Raw genomic sequence first — 22717 nt, 5'->3', positions numbered from 1 at the left:
AAAAATTGGGGGTCAAGCTGCTCGTTTCTGAGATAACGAGTAGCGTCTATGACTACCCTAGTTCCGCACAAAATTAGAGTACTTTTTTTTACAGGTACCCCATACATGTTTCAAGCACAAGGCTACTTAACACATTGGTACTAGATAAAATAAAATTGCATATTTTTTTTACCCAGATGAAATTATTATTTTTTACAACCAACACACTCACATTTATAACCAATCACAGGACTTGTGGTGTTCACTTCTCTATCAAAAGTTCGGTGCACCTCGAACTTTGACCCAGCCGGAAGTTATTTGGTTTAGTACTACCTACACCTGTGAAACAGTCAGAGCAACATGCCAATAACAAACCTTATCAATAATTGACTGCATATGCGACTTGTGATGAGCATCCCCATACAGAAGTGACGACCACTGTTCTGGCGATATTCTTAACCCAGCCTCCAGAGCTATTTCAACTATTTGGGAGTCATGTTCCCGTCGCAACGTCTCGTTCGTACGGAATTCTTCTTTCAGCTGCATCAAAGATGATTCTTCATCACGTTTGGTCACCTGAAGTGAAAGAGCATAACAACAATTTTAAAATTATCATCTTGCTACATTAAAAAGATACAAGGGTTAATATGAAGTTTAAACTCACTATGAAATGGAGCAAATTCAAAGACTTGGAAGTTAATTTTGAGATTTCATGCCTTTTGATGTCATCATGGCTGGGCACCCATAAAAACACAATATCTTCAATTAAGGTAATTTTTTGACATTTTAAATCAAGTACAATCTTCAATCAAGGTAATTTTTCGACATTTTAAAAGAAGTACAATCTTCAATCAAGGTAATTTTTCCACATTTTAGATCAAATGCAATCTACTTCGTGGAGGGGCAGGACGCAGCCCAATGGCAAAATGCTTGTTTGATGTGACACAGTCTGGGATCAACCCATTTCGTTGGGCTCATTGGGCTATTTTTTTCCCCCCTGCCAGTACACCATGACTGGTATATCAAAGGATGTGGTACATGCTATCCTGTCTGTGGGTTGGTGCATATAAACGGTCCCTTGCTACTAATGAAAGAAATGTAGATTTCCTCTCTATAACTGTATGTCAAAATAACCAAATATTTGACATCCAATAAATGATGATAACTAAATTAATGTTCTCTAGTGGTGTCATTAAAAAAACAAGATAACTTTTTTTGACTTCGTGAAAAATTATTTTGTGCAAGAAAAAAGAAAAGAAACTGAATTCAGAATAAAAAGCTGAAAAAGCAAATGTCTGATTTAAGTCACAATGACCATGTTACGTTGATTAATAAATTCAACTTTGCCTATGTATGGCCAGTAAAACCAAACCAAGTAATGTGTGGTACAGACCTTGAAGCAGGATGCTCGATAGAGCAGCTGCACAACATGTCCGATGGCAGTTTTTGAGGCATGAGGGTACTGCGGTTCAAGTCTCTGCACCACGAATAGGACAAGAACCTTGCGAGACAGAGCAGACCCGTCCTCCAGGGCCAACAGAATCAAACTCAGCACTTCCTCCTGCATGGCTGAAAACATAATACAGAACACAATTTGTAATATCTTAACTTGACAACAGTTATGGATCATTTCATTATTTTGAGCAATTGACAGTCGATTGTAACTGCTAATATGACAATACATAAGTAATGACAGTTTCACCAATAAGTATCACAAAATATTGGGACATGTGTGAATATAATACGCCCATCAGGAGTTGGATGGAAAAACCATATGATGTTCAGAATATAGACAAATTAAGACACTGGTCACCATCCCAATTTGTTCCTACATGTGAGGGTTTGATGGTCCTGTATATATCTGTATGCAAGATATGGTCCAGACAAGAAAAAGTTAAAAGATGGACGTACAGACATATGGACAATGCCATACCATAATACGACCCATCATAGAAGGGCGTACATAAAAAGCAGTATGCATTTGACATAGAACTCTGAAAAACTAAATAGAGGTCCCTCTAGATATAAAATGTGGATTAGCAGGGATTTACCCAGGCGTTCTGTGGGTCCAAACATAACCCCTTCTCAAAAGAAGGTGGCACTAAAAATTCCCTATTTTTATATACGTCTGTTCTAAAAAATTAATTTAACAGTGATGTACTACATCACTCGGTACACTGAAGACCTATTCCAAGTATGATTTACTCACTCTAATTTTCCCAATCCTATCAGACAAGGGACAGTGTCAAAATATCCTGGATAAATGCCTGCTTAGTTAAGTGAATGTTCACAGCAGGAGACAATACACAAGACAAGACTGTGATACCTGGTCCGAGGAACTGACAGCCCCTGGCGCGAACCGCGGCCCACAGATTGGCAGACAATTGTTGAGGATTCTGGTGCTGTAGTATGAGCTCCGTGACGGTTCTCTCTCCCAGCGACCTCGCGGCCCTCATGACCCGGGAGCGACCCTCCTCCTCCAACAGCTGACAGTTTATCAGTGTCACTAGCTTCCTCTGCATGGGTCGACTGAGAACACAATTAAGCTGAGCCACACTACCCAGCTTTTTGGAGCAGTCTTCATCCAAGTCTGCCTTTGGTAAATGAGCTTCTGCAAAATATCAAATACATATTTCATTCGCATCACAATATTTTATTGTGCACATTTAAGTCTACAATATCACTATAAAATTCAACACTGAATGCACTTTCTATAATTCTTATCTTTTAATGTAACAATTTTTTTTTTTAAATCTCATACCTGCATAGATTTTATTTATATTTCTACCATTAAGAATATTCCTACAGCCTTTTTAATATCTTGGACTACAAACATTAGTGAAAAAGACTGAATATTGATTTTATTTATTTGAATGATTGCATTGACTGGCTAACTAGTTGTATTTCCTCTTTAACAAACTGTTTCAGTGACCTACCATATAAAAGTGGCTTCAGAAGGAGAGCCAGATCCTCGATACACTTCGTTGCCGACGTGTAATATTTTGCATTCTCAGCAAGACTGGTGACATCAAAGTTGTGCTTGTGAACACCATCACTGACGAGCTGCAACAGAGCGTTGTTCACTGGGAGATCTTTTACACCGACGGTGATTGAACTCTGGTCAAATGGACACTTCAGCTGCTGCAACTTCAACAGACACGACTTGCAGACTGTGTGACTGCATCCCAGACTGATAGGCTGGTGGAGTTTGTCATCAAATACTTTAAAACAAACGAGACAGGACAGGAATTCTGTCCACTGTGGCCCCTGTACAGGCATCTTAGTGGTACTGATCCTGAAATAAAAAAGATGGCTTTTTTAAAAGGTCCAGGCTCATCGAAAACATAATTCACTATTGTTTGGCATCTACGTATACCTTTTACAAGATATATTAAGTATCAATAAAACAAATTCCCCAAAATGTGCCAGTTTTTAATATATTCGCAATAAAAAAAACTGCGTTTTTCCCCATCGCTTGCCAAAACCCCTCTAGATGCCTTGAGCCAAGTCATGTGACGCGCTATGCGGCACACTATGAAAGCGTTCTTGTGCACAGCCTTTAACACCTGACCTGACCTTTGCACACATTTGATTTGGAACGTGGTTTTCTTAAAATGCGAAAATGTTATTCCAGTTAATTGAATTGCATGGATGGAATATTCTTTTGGAGATAGTTTTCAAATGTAAAATATGATTAAGTCTTTGGATGTATCAAAGCTGCAGTTTTTCTGAACTTTAGATAAACCAACAATCACAGGGTTTGCAGGGAAGCGTTATAATTGTATTTTTGGTTATTTTTATTTAAACTGAAACAGAAAACACAGAAAAATGCAAACAAAATGAAAGTTTTAACACCTTACTCGACATTCAGTTGTTCACAATTGTTACAAAAAATAAAATCGAAATAAGATCCATGTGTGCACACAATCTACCCGAGAAAAAAATCTATGTAGGCATCTTAGCCATTCATGACAATGCATCTGCAGTAATAACAAACTATGCCACTCAAGAAAACGATTTGGAAACCGATTATACGATGTGATAGTTTATTTTCATATAAATATTTTTAACAAGACAAAACAAAAAAGTGCTAAAATAATCATGGGACAATAGTGTAGCATTTATGGGCTACAAAGTGAGGTCATGGGCGGTTCTTAAATAGTGGGGTCACCGATCCATATCTACTGCGCCGAAATACCGGACATACAAATCAGTTTGGATACAAAGGGGTGCCTACATTTATGCACAATTTTGAAATGTTTATTTACTATAGACATAAAACAATTTGTAATGTATCTCAGATTGTGCACCGTTTCATAGGTGAGAGACATTTTATTAACCTTCTGACTACTGCAGGCGAGATATCTCGCCCGACGTCACGTCCGTCGATATACTGTACACTGTATACAGTGCATTCCCCAATTCATATTTCCTGCCGTTTTGCACACGACACTCACCGGAAACGGAAATATAATTAAAGAAAAAAGATTTTTTTTCAAAATGGTGGTTTTTGTTTTGATTTTTTTCAATTGAAAATACCTTGAAATTTTGAGTTCAAAAAGTGGTTTTCGTTAAGTATTTTCGCTTGACAACAATGGCGGCACGTCGCGGTAATTTTCAGGGATCGATAGCTGATTGTAACAGCCAATTTGATAATAAATTTGATCGTTTTACCAACAACGAAAATTACCAAATATTGCAATATGAATCGTAGTTCGGGTTTAAAAAAAAATTCTTGTCAGAAAACCACTGTTATCGGGAATAATGGACATAAATACTGGACAGCTGGCCACAAATGCCCGTAAGTAAACGCAACTTTTTCGATTTTTTGCCTAATTTTAATCACCATTAGCCGATCTAAAATAATAAAAATTACAAAAAAAGACACGAAAATAATACTTACCAATTCATATATGAACTTTATTTCATGTATTTATGAAACATTTAAGTGAATATATGTGAGTAAAAATTACAAACTTGTACCCACTCAACGTGGTTTTTGTTAAAAATCAATCCAGTAGTCTAAAGTTTAAGTATTTCAGTGGTCACATACACGCCTTGAAATAAGCTGCCGGTCATGGTCATTGTCTGGTACAAATCTGTAACTTGTCAGTAACAATGTTGATTGCGCCAGTCATCATGTCCGAAGCTCGCGTTGTAGTAAAAGCCGGCTGTTTTGGAGTCGAATACACTTAATGCACCGATTTAAAAAAATATTGATTATGAATGAAAAAACACAAATGTGTACCAGTGGGATTCGAAACCGGTTCGCGGGGCACTTGACAGTCCAACACGAAGTTCATCTACAGTCTGCGTACCTGTTTAGTAGGATTTTTCAGTCTCGATTTTGCGGGAAATTACATTGTAAAAAGTGATGTCACGCATATTAGTAATTGACCTTTCGTACTTAACATATACTTCCTGTGGCGTTTTCGTTTAAAGTTTGCAATTAAAATTGCCTCGTGATTAAATAATTTCAGTCTTTGCTGTAAAAGAACAGACAGGTACCGATAATGACAAATCAATTGTCCCTGTTCCCGGTATCCGCGGCGGGCAGCCGCTGATTAAATCCTGCCCCAAAAATTCCCAAACGAATATCCCGCAGAGTAGTATCTCAAAATCTAGCACTGAATTAAAATGGCAAAAGGAGGGTTTAGTTAAAACAAATGCCTCTTTCGAGGTTATACTTATGACGTGCTCGCTCTGCAAAAATTTTCAAAAAGAAATGCAGTATAATCACAATTTTTCGGACGCGTGGATCAAAGGGTCCACAAATCTGCGTGTATCAAATGCTAAAGATCACTCGGCAACCAAAAATTTAGAATATTACCACGAACAAGACACTGATGACATGCGTGCGTGCGGTTAGGATACGACAATTAAAATCCATGATTTCTAAAATTATAGCTCACGTCGCTCGCAGCCGGTTAGGATACAGCTTTACCAGAGGACATATATTAATGCATCATAGACTAGTAAGTACATAACAATAATAAATGTCATCATTTGGCGACTATTGCCGTAATTGCTGCATTGGTTATTTAGTAATTAAATATATCAATTATTAAACAACATAAAACATAATTTATTTCATTTTTATTTACAATGTTTTGTGACAGGTACAGTTTCTTTTTTGTCAGGCACAAATTGTTTGGTGCAGGACATTGTCAGGTACACCAAATTTTTTTATTTCAAGGCTTGACATAGAAAGTGGTGTTTGAATGCTTTGGTGCTCCGATACACTGGACAGCATAGTTCATCAAGATAAACATCTCTGGCACAATATTTATTATTGTGATGTTTATTGCTGTGCCGTTACGATTATCCACTGGATTGAATTTTCCATATGCACTTAGGATTTAATAAAATCAGGCATATGTGATTTATTTCAGAGCTTCAACATGTACAACAACATATTTTAATAAATTTTAGACTAAAATATTAATTGGGCAATTCCACAGTAGCTGACAAGATTCAGACATTTTTAAATGTCTTGATTTTTTTTTTTTTTTTTAAAGTATTCAATAAAATGGGTTGCCCCCCCCCCCCCCCCCCCCCCCCCCCCCCCCCCCCCCCCCACCCCCCCCCCCCCCCCCCCCCATTTCCCAACCCAAGTGCTAATAAAATATTCACTTGCCCCATATATTTTTCCACTTGCCCATACGTCTCAAGGTAACCAATTCTGTTTCTGACAGTACTTACTTTAATAGTGCTCAATAATGTAATAATCTTTAAAGTAATTGGTTTAATTGCACAAATAAAGAATTTGGGCAATAGGTTACATTACTTACCCAGGAAGTACTAAATTTATACGTCTGTTCAGTAGTATTAACTGTTTATTATTTTTGTCTGTCTTCTCTACTTGTTGATTTAAACTTTGATATATTTTTTTTGTAGTGTCCACTTGTTTATCTAAATATCATTATTGTGTCAATGTATGTCTTAGTGACCACTTGTTTTATTGCCGTGGATGTGGCGAGAAACCTTTCTACTTCTGAGCCATTCTTTTATGGCAGGCTTTGGCTCAAAATCTTTTAGGGATTTTGGCCCATGTGTCATTATTGTGAGTATATTACAGGACTTCTAGAATTTTTATAAAATCAACTAGCTATGGGATCAGTGATTTAATTTTTTTTACTAGCCACCATTAAAAATTCACTAGCCATGGTTTCTGCCAGAGGGTAAAACTGGTATGGCGCCATACCCAAATTGTTTGCAGATTGTATTTCTTAAAGTTAACCTGTTGACAAATTAATGACGCTTTATCGTTACTGTATGATTTTCTAAAACCTAACCCTAAACTTAACCCATTTTCTTTCTGGGGGAGGCCTCCCATATCCTCTGTTGACTGTGGATGCATTCAATTCCATAGCCCCATACCCAAAAATTTCTTTCTGGCAGAAACACTGCTAGCCCTACTTTACTTTTAAGTCAAAACAATTTTACTAAATAATAGTAATAATCAGATCTATATCATAATATGTCACCTAAAGAGAGAGATAGAGCTTATAAACACTAACATTGGGGGTTGGGGTGGGGTCAGGATATTTATATATACAAAATACATTTAACTGCAACATTTGACATATAGAACACTAAACACTTGCCTGTCAACCATTTTAATGAAATGAGTGAACAGTTTTGATATACCAACACTGTTCACGAGTTTCATAAAAATGGTATGGCAGGCAAGCTAGTTTAGTATTTTATTTATTACAAACCAACTGCAAACAAGCTGCAATACAGAAGTAAGCAGATGTCGTGACCTAGGCCTACTACAGGTTATTTTTCTACGAATTGGGTTAGCAAGTGATCTACGTCACACGAAAACTTAAATGACGTCAGAGTGAGCAGCGAGACGTCATCAATGTAGTTTGAATTTTGGTGCGAAGCTTGCATTACTTGTTAGTTAACGAGGTTTTGAAATTCACAATAATGACTGTATTGTTGATCGGACCAGCAGTGACTGACCTGCGTGAACGGGATCGATTAGATGTGACGCTGACGTTTTATACATACTATAGGCATTTAAAAAGTAGCCGGTCGACGACATCATTTTGGCTTCGTACACAACAGACCCAAATATAACAGCTTATCTTATCGCAATTTCAATTCATCGCCATATTTCGTAATGGTACTTTTAAATTACACTAGTTTGTACAAACATGGTTAGGTACGTTAATAATCTCTAAACAAAACATTTTCAACAGCAATTATGCACTCTTGTTTTCTAATTTTATCTCCCGTCTGGCCTGTACCGTAACCTTCTGACTACTGCAGGCAAGATATCTTGCCTGACGTCACGTCAGTCGACATATTGTATACTACATACAGCGCATTCCCAAATTCATATTTCCCCCGCTGTTTTGCACACGGCACTCACCGGAAACAGAAATATAATAAAAGAAAAAAGATTTCTTTTCAAAATGGTGGCTATTATTTAGATTTTTTTTCAATTGAAAATACCTTGAAATTTCGAGTTCAAAAAGTGGTTTTCAGCAAGTATTTTCGCTTGACAACAATGACGGCATGTCGCGGTAATTTTCAGGGATCGATAGCTGACTGTGACAGCTAATTTGATAATAAGTTTGATTGTTTTACCAACAATGAAAATAACCAAATATTGCAATATGAACCGTAGTTTTGTTTTGTTTTATTAAATTCTGGTCAGAAAACGACTGTGATCGGGAATAATGGACATAAATTCTGGACAGCTGGCCACAAATGCCTGTAAGTAAATGCGACTTTTTCGATTTTTTTTGGCCTAATTTTAATCACCATTAACTGATCTAAAAATCATTAAAATGACAAAAGCCCACGAAAATAATACTCACCGATTCATACATGAACTTTATTTCATGTATTTATAAAACATTTAGGTGAATGTATGTCAGTAAAAATTTAAATGTGTACCCAATCAACTTGTTTTGTCAAAAATTAATCCAGTAGTCTAAAGGTTAATATGTTTATTATTTATTTAACTGTTATTGATGCTGTATGGTTGGTTTGTTTTTGTTTGGGGGGGGGGGGGGGGTGGGGGTGTTATTTGTTTGCTGACACCAGTTTGTTTGGCATTATGCGTGTGTCAATATCACACTAGTTAGATATTGAGTAATTGTTATGTCATGAGTAATATCAAACACTGGAGTGTAATAAATAAACGGAATGGCTGAGTGGGCAATGATGTGATGCTACGTCACGATATTGGTTGGCGAACTTAAAATTCTGCTGTTTGGAGTTTGCCAAAGATTAGCTGAATGTGGGTGCTCTCTTACAGTCAGAGTACTCGGGCTACTTTTTCGTTCACACAATGCAGCTTATTTCCTGTGTACAGACGTATTGTTTTTTTAATGTGTAAAAATAAATTGTACATTTGGAAATTGTGCTGTAAAATATAGTATGGTGCAGAAAAATGAAGAGGTGCACAGAAAAATAAAGGAAGGAGGAAATGGTTTATTTAACGATGCACTCAACACATTTTATGTACGGTTATATGGCGTCGAAAAAATATATAAAGGACGACAGAATGTGAAAGGAGGGCGGCAAAATGCAACTTCGGGGCAGCATGGATCATCGAGAACCCTGCTTAGTGAACTACGGACAGCACTGTACTTATCCCAAAACAGGGATAGCTCTAGCCCGAGTACTCTGACTGTAAGAAAGCTAAACGGACAGTTGGACATAAATACGCTCTCATTACAGTCAGATCAAGCTATGTATTTCTTTGGCAATTCCCAACAACCAAATAGTTGGCAAAGATTTCCGCTCTAATACCACAACAATCCTATGTTTGACGTCAAATACCTTTACATCGATCACTTTCGAGTTGATTGATTAAAAGAAATTCAGATATTAATCACTAATACACATACTATAGAAAGAAACCCGACAGCACCCACATTCAACTAAGCTTCGGCAAACTCCGGACAGCATAATTCTAAGTTCACCGACCTATATCGTGACGATGCGTCACATGATCGCCCACTCAGCCATTCTGTCTTTCAGAGGGTAGTCTCAAAACGACAAGTGCCCGACAATCACCAAAAAAAGTTTGTTTTGTGTAACGACACTACTACAGCACATTGATCCATTAATCATCGGCTATTGGATGTCAAATATTTGGTAATTTTATCACTGTGTTAGAGAGGAAACCATTAGCCAACTCTTCCATGTTGTAAAGTTCTTGATATGAGATGGCCCCTGTAACTGTTGCACAAAGCGGAATCGCCCAGCGGGTGATCACGTGACCTACGTCACCGAGCTTTGTAATTCTTGCGACAGAGTGTCACGAAGCGTAGCTGAATGTGGGTGCTGTCGGATTTCTTTCTGTAGTATGTGTATTAGTGATTAATATGTGGATTTCTTTTAATCAGTTAACTCGAAAATGATCGATGTAAAGGTATTTGACGTCAAACATAGGATTGTTGTGGTATTAGAGCGGAAATCTTTGCCAACTTTTTGATTGTCGGGAATTGCCAAAAAAATACATAGCTTGGTCTTCTTCTGTAATGAGAGCGTATTTATGTCCAAATGTCCGTCTAGCTCTCTTACAGTCAGAGTACTCGGGCTAGGCTAGCTCTGGCACTCGCCAAATTTACTAATTGCGAATTTAAAAAACAATCTGCAAATTTTATTTTCATTTGGCAAAATATTATTATGAAATAAATTATATTTTGTTCGAAAATATCTGGGTTTCTGCAAAATTTAAGTTTAGTCAATAATTTGGCGAAATTGTCTGCCGACCCAAACTCAGACAGAGCTTGCCTTACAAAACCTAAATGTTTGAAAAAAATTTTAATGGGGCAGGGAGGATAAGGAATTCTTCCCACTCTTTACCCCTAAAAATCTGCTGATGGTATTTAAAATTTTGTTTTTAAAATAACGTTATGTAATTACTGAACGACCCCTTGAGCAACCAGATTCCGCCATTAACAATGCCATGGCAGCCATTATGATTGCACCAACCTTTCACTAGTAAGTCACATTTTCGAGGTTATGTTGCCCGTCCACGTTTGGCAGTTGATGATAAAACAGCGCACTGAATCATTTGAAATGATATTTAATATAGTCTAGCACCGGTTAACCAGAAAATTTTAAAACAAATTCATTTTGTTAACACAAATATCAAGCGTCCATTTTGATCTTCTTCACATTCTGACAGAAGAGGGCAGCACTAATCGCTGGATAAATTATAAATTACGTAGAGAACCGAAAATATCCGAGCTTTTCCGATTGCAAGCAATGGCATTGAAAGAAAGAAATGTTTTATTTAACGACGCACTCAACACATTGTATTTACGGTTATATGGCGTCAGACATATGGTTAAGGACCACACAGATATTGAGTGAGGAAACCCGCTGTTGCCTCTTCATGGGCTACTCTTTTCGATGTGCAGCAGCATTGAGTCACATGGGATTTTGAAAAGGGGGGTTCCAATACATAGGATTTTGAAAAGGGGGTTCCAAAATAGATTGCAGAGATATTGGGCATATATTTCTATGTTGAGTAAATATAATAATGCCAGATATCAATGTCAGATATATTAAATTATTAAAAAAAGCGATTTGGGGGGGGGGGGGGGGGTCGGTCGAACCCATCGAACCCCCCCCCCCATGAGTCAGGTGGATGGTAACGTTACTAGGTAGACCATTAACAGACGATGGGTGGTCGGACAGTTAGCGGCTCGAACATAGATGTGTAATTTGACATATTTAATCAGCTCTCGTGATTAGATAACGACTAATAAAGAATAATATGTTCATTTCTGATATAAAAATTTCTCAATATTTAACGACTTCTGTACGCAATATGAACGCTACAGAAATTGGATTCCTACTCGAGACAGCGCAGAATGCGGTTGTGTTTAGCAAACGTCGAGGTTTCTCTCCCCCCACCCTCCACCCCCATCCCCCACCCTTGGGGCTGTGCTGCACGAGCTTGGCCGCTTGGCCGCGTATCGTGTTGAACACAATGGGAGCACGGCTATTGTCACCTTGTATTATGGTGACAATAAACAGAAGAGATCGGGAAGTAGGAGGAGACGTCGTCCCACGGCAGCTCAGGGGGGACCAAACCGGGCGGCTCAACCGCCAGGGGCGGTCCCTCCTGCTTCACAGAAGAAGACGAGACCGGCAGGGGCGGTTCAGGGGGAGCCAAAACCGGCAGCTCAACTGCCGGCGCCTGCCCCTTCTGCGTCGCCGTCCCCCACTACTCGGAAGCAGCAGACGCCAGGAGCGGCAAAGGGGAGCCAAAGCTGTCGGCTAAACCGGCAGTGGCGGCCCCTCCCCTTGCAGCACCAACGCCGATGGAAACAGGAAAAGTGTCGTCCGCACCAACCAATCCACCGGCGTCTCCACGAGTTGTTGCGACAGCGGTTGCAGAGCGTGAAGCCAAGAAGAGGAAGGTGTCGGTCCAGGACTTGTCCTACACACAGCCCACGACTTGGCAGATCGCACGCAACAAGCTTCCTAGACGGTACCGCAACTGTGTGAAGGGGGAATTCACTGCGACCTCTCAGCTGCCAGGCTCCTTCGTCACCAAGAGCTGGAGACCAACACCAACTGGTCAAGGGCGGTACCAGTTCCAGTACGTCGAGGGAAGTCGTACCTACTATCTGATGTCGGAGCGGAACGGGATGTACCGGCAAGGCTTACTGAAATCAGACATGGATAATCCAATCGTCCATCGGATTATCAAGCTGATACTTCCGGAAGACTACTCAGCAATACTTCGGGGAGAGTGCTACATCGACCTGCCTCACTTCTTCCCGAAGTTCCGAGCCGATCATCCCATCAACTCGCCATGAGTTCCGCTGCGTACCCTCTCCTAGGACATGTACTTCCTTTTTTAGGGCTAAATTGGACTTTAAAAACATTTTTGGCCGCAGTTCAAAATTTGTTGTTTTTTGTTTTGTTTTTTTCTTTGTAAACAGTCCGACGCAGTTTATTTTGGCAGCCCGTCTAAATTGCTCAAATCACCTTAAAACCTTTTCGGTCGAGCACTCTAATTTTATTGTTTGGACTTAAATTTTTGTAGCACATTTTGGTCTTCGGTCTTTGACCGAACTACTAAATTCGTATTCCAAATTCCGCCCACCTCAAAATTACCCCCCCCCCCCCCCCCCGGCCCGGACCATATAGATCGGACTTTAAACTTTTAGACCTTCGTTCAAAATTTTATGTCAAAAATATTATTAAATAGTCCGATCCTCTCTTCTTTCTCTTATTTATTTTTGGACTGTCCTTCTAAAATGCTCCAAATTATATAAATATTCGGCCGAGCAGTCAATTCCCACTATTTAATTTTTAGATGTAAATTTCAAAATCATCCCCTTAATTTTGTTCTGTCCCGGAGCAAGTCACTGGCTATCCAGAGACAGGCCCCGGGACGGACATGCTCGAAACTCTAGTGGTATATGAGCATGTTAAAATCATTCGCACTCGCGCGTACAGAATTGTCTCTATGACGTATTTCTGCCAGAAAATTTGCGGTCGGTGATTTTACCACCTGAAATTTTTAGTAGAGATCCAATCAGATTCGTTCTTACAAATGTGTTGAATTAGAATTGAATTGAATTGTACTATTGTCCGAACCAAACTGTTAACAACTACAAAAAATCCAGTATTAATTAATATCGTATCGTATTATTTCAGATGTCCACTTACGAGATCGATTAAATGTAAAGCCGTTGGTCGCGTTAGCCGATACCGTTTTAGAAATTCAAGATAATTATACATGTCTAATGGTTCCAAGCGGTCCCTGAAAATACGTTCATGCCGCCTGGCCCACCGATATTCATATTGGCGTAAAAAACGATTACCGTGCCAGAGTCTGTCTCGACGTGGGCGGAGTTGTCTGGGCCGAGTTGTCCCCCGGGCCGAGTTGTCCCCCGGGCCGAGTTGTCTGGATCCCCATTGAAACCCGGGCACGTGAAACGTGCAATTTAAATAACCCATGGGTTAAGCTGAGGTTAATCTGGGGTTTCCATAACCCTCTGATAAACCCGGCACGAAAAACTGGCCCAATAATTTTAGTGAAAGATGAGAAACATAACTTTTCACAAAATCAATGACGTCATCGATTCATGAGTACATCGACGATTTGTCGTTTTGTGAAAATGGCTGCCTTCATTTATAACTCGAAATGGCTTTTTATATAAATTAATATACAGTTTTTATTGTCATATTTTATAATGGCATCCGCTGAAACCGAAACATGGGTTAATGACCAACTCCACGACATTCTTGGCATATCAGATAAATATATATCTCAGTATTTTATTGGCCTGGCTTCAAAATCAACCAGCCATCAAGAATTTTTACAGCGTCTCAAAGATACGGGTACTGTCGACATCGACGACAACATCATACAGTTTGCGATTAAACTCTGGAATAAGGTAATACAAGATCAGGAAATTACGAATCAATGTAATTTGGTGGTTGTGGCACATTTGTAGATTTTGCTTCTGTTCAAGTTAAAGGACTTACCTTTTTGCATCGACATGTCATTTTATGGTATTCTGCAGTTCTTCGGATTATGTGTGTGTGTGTGTGTGTGTGTGTGCGTGCATGTGTGCACACAATCTGCTTCAGCAATTATCTGCAATAAAATGAATGGTCATCGCCATATTTGATATTTGTTTTCCTTTCTGAAAACACTGTCTCACATGGAGAATAATATGGCATTTAACCATCTCATTCATATATTTTCCTTGAATATGCTACATAAGTGCATCTATACAAGAGGTAATTTAACCCTGGTTAAAAGCAACTTGGGTTAAATATGAGTAGTCTAGCAGAAGGCATATTGATACAGATCAGTTTACTAACAGTCATGATAATTGCCCCATCTCCTTTCTCCACCTGTATCTTATGAAAAATTAGTTTAGTACATATTACTTAAAGTTTAATTGCAATAATTCCAATACAGCCCAAGACAAAATGCAATATCCACTGACTAGGTATAAAAAACACACACACACACATATATATATATATATCTGTGTGTGTTAAACATTATTTACTCAAGTAAGTTTTTGTGTTTTATTAATAAATATACCATGTTAAACCCTATTATTAAAACAGTTATATGTTTATTCGATGAGGTAACAGTATGTTTTAGTAGGTTGTAGACCCTGACTTGAAAATAATATGGAAGTTATTAATTGCTACCCTAACTTAGATTATGGGGGGCAATTTAAAATATTAATATTCACATGCGAAAGGCATCTATATATTATTCTCCTTGAACTAATCTCAGGGGAGTGATGGGTAGCTAGAGAGAGATATAACTCCCCTTAGATGACAAGGTCTGAGGTTGGCTATATTTTATTATTGCCATTTTCTTTTCACCTGCATTCAACCGGTAAGGAAGGCCAACATCATGAGATAATTTCACAATCTATAAAAACAAAATCATTTCATTATTTCAAGAAACTGTGGGGTTTTTTTAAAGAATAAAAGAATGTATTCAGTGGAACATTTTCACTGTTGCCAATACATCTATATAATAAGAATGACAATAATAATACTGTAATTTAAAGTTGTAAAGTAACAGTTTAATTATTACATTCTATTTGGAAATAAAATAATTATGTTAAATCATAAAAATAATTATCAAATCATGCATATAAATTTTATTATTATACATACAAATTATATATTTTGTAGCCCACATCATAATTATTATAATATTAATAATTATCTTATCATTTCAAAGTTGTTAAAATTTATAATTAATATTACCTTAAAATTGAATCAACAAAAATTGTTCTGCCCATCCTGCCTCTAGTCAGGTCCCCTCAACAATATAAGCTATACAGAAACATGTCGGTAATAAATATAGACTGTACTAATTCATATTCCCGTTGTTCGTTTCTCTTATATGACAACCCAAGCTGCTATAATACTCATAAGACATGCTGCAACTATGTGTTAGCTAAAAAAAATAAATGACAATATGCAAGGCATGCAAAAAGTTAATATGATAACTTTATTCTATGTAAAACAGTAATCACTAAGGCTTTACTTCACCCCCAAAGACCAGGATGATCAGTAACTAGGCTGTGTGACGTCATGCTGGTTCCGAGAATAGGGAAATTCCCACTAGCAGCACTATATACCAACACAAGTCAGAGCTTACGTCCCTTCGCCCCAAGCTAGAATTCTGGATGCAGTGAAAACAAAAGAAAATGGTTGTCCCCAGTTAGCAGGAATAATCACATTTTTTTTGTTTTTATTAACTCTAAAATTATGTGGTTTTCATTTCTTAAAGTGTCAGTATGTGTTGGTGGTCCGGGTATGCATCTTTCCAACACATAAGCATGGCTGCAGAAAGTACTCGCCCGCTCACTTAAAGTGTCAGTATGTGTTGGTGGTCCGGGTATGCATCTTTCCAACACATAAGCAGGGCTGCAGAAAGTACTCGCCCGCTCACTTAAAGTGTCAGTATGTGTTGGTGGTCCGGGTATGCATCTTTCCAACACATAAGCAGGGCTGCAGAAAATACAACAGAAGGAAGATGGTGGAAAATAAACTAACACTCTATGAGATAACTGGAGTTAAGATTATACAATATATTTTCCTCCTGTTACCGTACCATCATGCGATATCGTGGGTCACCAATTATTATGATACCGAATATGTGCACAAGACAATGCCAGTGATTGAGTCCAGGGCTTAAGGCGACAAGTCTTGGAAGTGATATCAAGTGGTGGTACCAAAAGAAAACAACCAACAATTGCAAACGATCATTTGAAAAATCAAAGTGCCCAACATAATGCAAATTGTTTATTTTGTATACCAGCATTCATTCCACTCCCAACCCCCATACTCCATAAATGCTGAAAATATACTTCAGAAAATAGGCCAACTTGTCCTCTGACAATGTTTACGTTTTTGTGGATAACGTCACATGACAGAATGGGATTTCCCTCCACACTTTTTTAATTCTATAATTAAATGGGTCATTTGGTTAATCCTCTTATATAATTATGTTTGTGGGAGATAAAGTTGTAATTGGGGTGGGATTTTGAAAGTTTTTTAAATATATATTTTTTTAAATGTAGAATTTACAACACAAAAATAATATAAAGATTAAAATTTAAAATTACAAATTGGTTTGGGTTGAACATTTATTTAATTATTATTTTTATTTCAAATAATTTAACTGAACATTTCAGCCTTTTTACTAAAGCTTTGATTGGATTACTCTGAAACTTGGTACACAGATTCTCTCTCCACCGAAGTTGGGTTTAACGACACCACTACAAAGTTACAATTTGTTTTCTTTAATGACACCAATAGAACACATTGCTTTATTGATGAATGACCAATTTAACAGAATTAGTTAAAAGTTTTCTGGTGAAATCAACTTCGTAAATAAAACTGCCTTGGTGCCCTTTGAAAATGTATGAAAGTAGCCTTTGTGTCTTTTAGGTTAGCTTTGGTTCCGTTCATTTCCTAGATTTTAAAAGGTTATCATAGCCTGCCCTTCTGACACCAAATTTGAAGGTCTGCTGTAAAAGTTGCACCTGTATTCATCAGCCACTTCTCTTAAGCAGTCACTTTTAACTACTGCTTATGTAGCCACCTGAAACAGGTTTGACTGTATTGGGTTAATACAACATCTTTTTGCATATCTATTTTTTTTAGATTAAAAAAATAGGTCTCCCTCGTGTTAAAAACTTTGCCCTCTCTAATGTTTGAGAGAGAAGTGACTTCACTCTATTATTTAGATCTCACGTGAGGCCTGATGGTGGGACCATTATGGCCAGAGCAATCTGTATATCAAAAGTGTCCAATATGTGCCTTCCAAATGGTAGTCAAAGATTCCTGCTATAATACAACAACAATCCTATGTTTCATGTTAAATACCTTACACTGATCATTTTCGAGTTCACTGATAACAAATATTTCACATATTAACCACTAATACACACACACACACTATAGGAAGAAACCCGTAGGCATCTACATATTTAACTGGAACATTATTGAAATGAGTTATTGACATTGACATTATATGTTTTGTAATCTTGTTTTTCCCCATTTTAATCTGTTTAGGTTCCACACAAAGAAAGAGTCATTAAAACCCTGTCTGTTGAGCAGCAGTCTCAGCTGGAGCTGGAACGGAAGAACAAATCCTACCAGTTGTTGTCGGACGATGATGACCTGGACCAGTATACCGTACCAGTGAAGGTTAGTGATCGATGTATTTTTAAGTAGATGAACAAATCCTACCAGTTGTTGTCGGACGATGATGACCTGGACCAGTATACCGTACCAGTGAAGGTTAGTGATCGAGGTATTTTTAAGTAGATGAACAAATCCTACCAGTTGTTGTCGGACGATGATGACCTGGACCAGTATACCGTACCAGTGAAGGTTAGTGATCGAGGTATTTTTAAGTAGATGAACAAATCCTACCAGTTGTTGTCGGACGATGATGACCTGGACCAGTATACCGTACCAGTGAAGGTTAGTGATCGAGGTATTTTTAAGTAGATGAACAAATCCTACCAGTTGTTGTCGGACGATGATGACCTGGACCAGTATACCGTACCAGTGAAGGTTAGTGATCGAGGTATTTTTAAGTAGATGAACAAATCCTACCAGTTGTTGTCGGACGATGATGACCTGGACCAGTATACCGTACCAGTGAAGGTTAGTGATCGATGTATTTTTAAGTAGATGAACAAATCCTACCAGTTGTTGTCGGACGATGATGACCTGGACCAGTATACCGTACCAGTGAAGGTTAGTGATCGAGGTATTTTTAAGTAGATGAACAAATCCTACCAGTTGTTGTCGGACGATGATGACCTGGACCAGTATACCGTACCAGTGAAGGTTAGTGATCGAGGTATTTTTAAGTAGATGAACAAATCCTACCAGTTGTTGTCGGACGATGATGACCTGGACCAGTATACCGTACCAGTGAAGGTTAGTGATCGAGGTATTTTTAAGTAGATGAACAAATCCTACCAGTTGTTGTCGGACGATGATGACCTGGACCAGTATACCGTACCAGTGAAGGTTAGTGATCGATGTATTTTTAAGTAGATGAACAAATCCTACCAGTTGTTGTCGGACGATGATGACCTGGACCAGTATACCGTACCAGTGAAGGTTAGTGATCGAGGTATTTTTAAGTAGATGAACAAATCCTACCAGTTGTTGTCGGACGATGATGACCTGGACCAGTATACCGTACCAGTGAAGGTTAGTGATCGAGGTATTTTTAATTAGGTAAACAAATCCTACCAGTTGTTGTCGGACGATGATGGTTTGGACCAGTATACCGTACCAGTGAAGGTTAGTGATCGAGGTATTTTTAATTAGGTTAACAAATCCTACCAGTTGTTGTCGGACGATGATGGTTTGGACCAGTATACCGTACCAGTGAAGGTTAGTGATCGAGGTATTTTTAAGTAGGTCAACAAATAGAAGATATTTCTTGTTTAGTTTTTTTTGTCAAACTATGATTTATGCAGTCATGAATATCAAACGAGTTACACTTACATCATGAATGTGTTATGAAAAGTGCAGGCTTTATCAGATGAGATACAAATCATATTTCACAAAAAACCATGAAATTTTCAACTTAGTTTAGAACTTTTGTCATGTTACCTCTATTCTCCAAAACATACCCTAATTCTATTACAAACTGTATATGATTATTGGTGTCATGTACATAAGTATAGTTACAAGGAAATTAACACTTTCTATCCTGGGAGTAACAAATGTTATCTATTATTGTCTGCTGATTAATAGCACTATTATTTATCTCATATTTTCAGATATTGCATTAAATACAAATGTGTGTGATTTTCCACCTTTAAAATAGTATGTATATTATAGTACAATACTGTAAGTAATTCCAGTGAATTTTCTTTTTCAGAAAGCTCGCACAGAAACAAGCAAGGTGAAAAGGAATTTCCGCCGCCAAAGAAAGGAAAGTTCAGAAAGTAGTAGTGAAAGTGACAGGTATACACAACATTGCTGAAGAAATGAACATTATTTTAGTTGTTTTAGGAAATCTAATTATTTCACTTCGCTGTATCAATTTACGTTATTAGTTTCATGAAATCTAACATGAATTACATTGTTGTTAGAGCCTATCGCTGGTTTTATAACATCTAATATATGTAAATTACATTGATATATATGTGAATTACATTGTAGATATGTGGGGTCTGTAGCTAGTTTCATGAAGGTCTAATATATGAGAATTACATTGTAGATATGTGGGGTCTGTAGCTAGTTTCATGAAGGTCTAATATATGTGAATTACATTGTAGATATGTGGGGTCTATAGCTAGTTTCATGAAAGTCTAATATATATGAATTAAATGGTAGAAATATGAGGTTATTCAGGGATCGAAATAGCTGCCTGCAAAAAGCAGTTCATGTCTTAGATCTAGAAGGTAAAATAGAAATTCATCTGCTAAAGCTACCAACCAATTGCAGGTCATTTTTCAGGAGACGAGAAAGACAATTATCTCATCTGTTATTTATCTCGTAATTCTATCATATTTTAATTCCCCAATACAGCCTCTAAAATATATCTAAGAGATTCAAATTTCCCACACAATGTCTCAATTCCTCCCCTCACCCTGTGATCACTGTCTTATTTCCAGCAGGTCATTATCTTCTTAGCAGGACTTATTTCTTTTGGCTTGCTACTTTTTAAAAATAACAGCAGTCCATAGTTTACTTGCTATTTCGAACCCTACTATTGCTGGTTTATGATACCTAGTATATGAAATATGTTTTAGATCTATGAAATATATAAATTATCTTGTAGAGGGGGCAGGATTTAGCTGAGTCGGTTGAGTGCTCGCTTGAGGTGCTTGTGTCGCAGGATCGAACCACCTTGGTGGATTCATTCAACTGGTTTTGTTTTCTCGTTCCAAAAAGTGCACTGGTCAAAGGTCGTGGTAAATGCTTTCCTGTATATGGGAAAGTGCATATAAAAGATCCCTTGCTGCATTAGGACAAATGTAGCAGGTTTTCTTTAATGACTGTGTGTCAGAATTACCATGTTTGACATCCAATGGCCAATGTTTCTGCCAGAAATAAATTTTAGGGTATGGTGCTATGGAATTGAATGCAACCACAGTCAACAGGGGGTATGGGGAGCCTCCCTCAGAAAGAAAATGGGTTAAGTTTGGGGTTAAGGTTAAGAAAATCAGAAAGTAATGATAAGAGTAATTAATTTTGTCTAAAGGTTAACTTAAAACAAAAAATATGCGAAAAGTTGGGTATGGTGCCATACCCGTTTTACCCTCTGGCAGAAACCCTGATTTAAAATTTATGGCCTATGATTATTAAATCCGTTGTGCTCTAGTGGTGTTGTTAAACAAAACAAACTTTAAGTTTAATCTTGCAGAGATGTGGGTCCTGCGGCTAGTTTTGCTGATCAGGATGCCGACCTGTCTTCTGACTCGGACTCCGAGGATACTGATGATAAGGAGAGACAGATGGATTTGAAAGAAAGGGACGAGTTTGCCAAGAGACTCAAAGACAAAGACAAGGACCAGACAAGGAATGTTAAATCCAAATCGGAAGCCAGGGTATGAAACAGATTTTAAATACGTTAACTTGTAACGGCCATTCTTCTGAATGTTTACATGCCTTTCTCTTTTTCCTTCTTTCCATATCTCTTTGTTTCTTGCATCCAATACATATTGCAGATCAGTAGAATAAGGTGGGGGTTTTCTAGCTCTTCTACCACCTGATGTTTTCATCATTTGGTTATGCAATACACACAATTTCACACACACTTTCATAAGCAGTCTGTGAATTTAGCATGATTTTGGTTCGGAAATGTATGATTTGAAGTGGAATCTGAAAATATCTTTATTACATCATTCTGCCATTCCAGCAAAATCAAAAAAATTATACCCAAATTCAGTACCTGATAAGGTATATAAAAAAAGTGTCTGGAAAACATTGTGGTTTATCTTTTATACAAGACTGGAGGTTAATGATCTGATAAACCCTCGTATTTATGTCACATTTTCATAAACACAGTATGTGCAACATGCCTAAAGACATAAGAATCAATCTAATTAAAATTAGCTCCACTGGTTAATTACTAATACCTGTGGATCTCACAGCACCCCATTGGAGCTCATGTCCAGTTGACCTTTCATTCGACCAATCAAGACCGGCCTCGGTGGCGGCGTGGCAGGCCATCGGTCTACAGGCTGGTAGGTACTGGGTTCGGATCCCAGTCGAGGCATGGAATTTTTAATCCAGATACTGACTCCAAACCCTGAGTGAGTGCTCCGCAAGGCTCAATGGGTAGGTGTAAACCACTTGCACCAACCAGTGATCCATAACTGGTTCAACAAAGGCCATGGTTTGTGCTATCCTGCCTGTGGGAAGCGCAAATAAAAGATCCCTTGCTGCCTGTCATAAAAGAGTAGCCTATGTGGCGACAGCGGGTTTCCTCTAAAAAAATCTGTGTGGTCCGTAACCATATGTCTGACGCCATATAACCGTAAATAAAATGTGTTGAGTGTGTCGTTAAATAAAACACTTCTTTCTTTCGACCAATCAAAACCTTACTTGCAAAATCATGCCTGTGATTTAAAAAAAAAAAAACAACAACATTCGGGATTATGACGAAGTTATATGAAATGATGCAGGTGAATTACAAAGTATGCCGGAAACTAATTTCAATGTAAAATTTTATATAAAATTTGTTTCAAGATGAAAAAAACCTGTGATG

The 22717-nt window shown here is 37.9% G+C and overlaps 2 protein-coding genes across 2 annotated transcripts in view; one reads left to right on the top strand and one right to left on the bottom strand.

Annotated features, from left to right (window-relative positions):
• LOC121384422 (roquin-1-like) overlaps positions 1-11132 on the bottom strand; it is a 46284-nt gene extending 35152 nt beyond the window's left edge. The window contains exons 1-5 of the mRNA XM_041514814.1: positions 10945-11132; positions 2916-3274; positions 2306-2590; positions 1373-1548; positions 355-555 (exon numbers count right to left, since the gene is read on the bottom strand). Of these exons, the coding sequence (XP_041370748.1) occupies positions 355-555; positions 1373-1548; positions 2306-2590; positions 2916-3258 (1005 nt within the window). The 5' untranslated portion in view covers positions 3259-3274; positions 10945-11132. The remainder of the gene's footprint in view (positions 1-354; positions 556-1372; positions 1549-2305; positions 2591-2915; positions 3275-10944) is intronic.
• A 2939-nt stretch (positions 11133-14071) lies between these two features.
• LOC121382742 (pre-mRNA-splicing factor ATP-dependent RNA helicase DHX16-like) overlaps positions 14072-22717 on the top strand; it is a 36119-nt gene continuing 27473 nt past the window's right edge. Inside the window, exons 1-4 of the mRNA XM_041512315.1 lie at positions 14072-14375; positions 18043-18177; positions 19880-19965; positions 21371-21554. Of these exons, the coding sequence (XP_041368249.1) occupies positions 14172-14375; positions 18043-18177; positions 19880-19965; positions 21371-21554 (609 nt within the window). The 5' untranslated portion in view covers positions 14072-14171. The remainder of the gene's footprint in view (positions 14376-18042; positions 18178-19879; positions 19966-21370; positions 21555-22717) is intronic.

The sequence above is a fragment of the Gigantopelta aegis genome, chromosome 10, assembly GCF_016097555.1.
Source record: "Gigantopelta aegis isolate Gae_Host chromosome 10, Gae_host_genome, whole genome shotgun sequence".
Taxonomy (NCBI): domain Eukaryota; kingdom Metazoa; phylum Mollusca; class Gastropoda; order Neomphalida; family Peltospiridae; genus Gigantopelta; species Gigantopelta aegis.
This window is presented reverse-complemented; position numbering and strand designations above follow the sequence as displayed.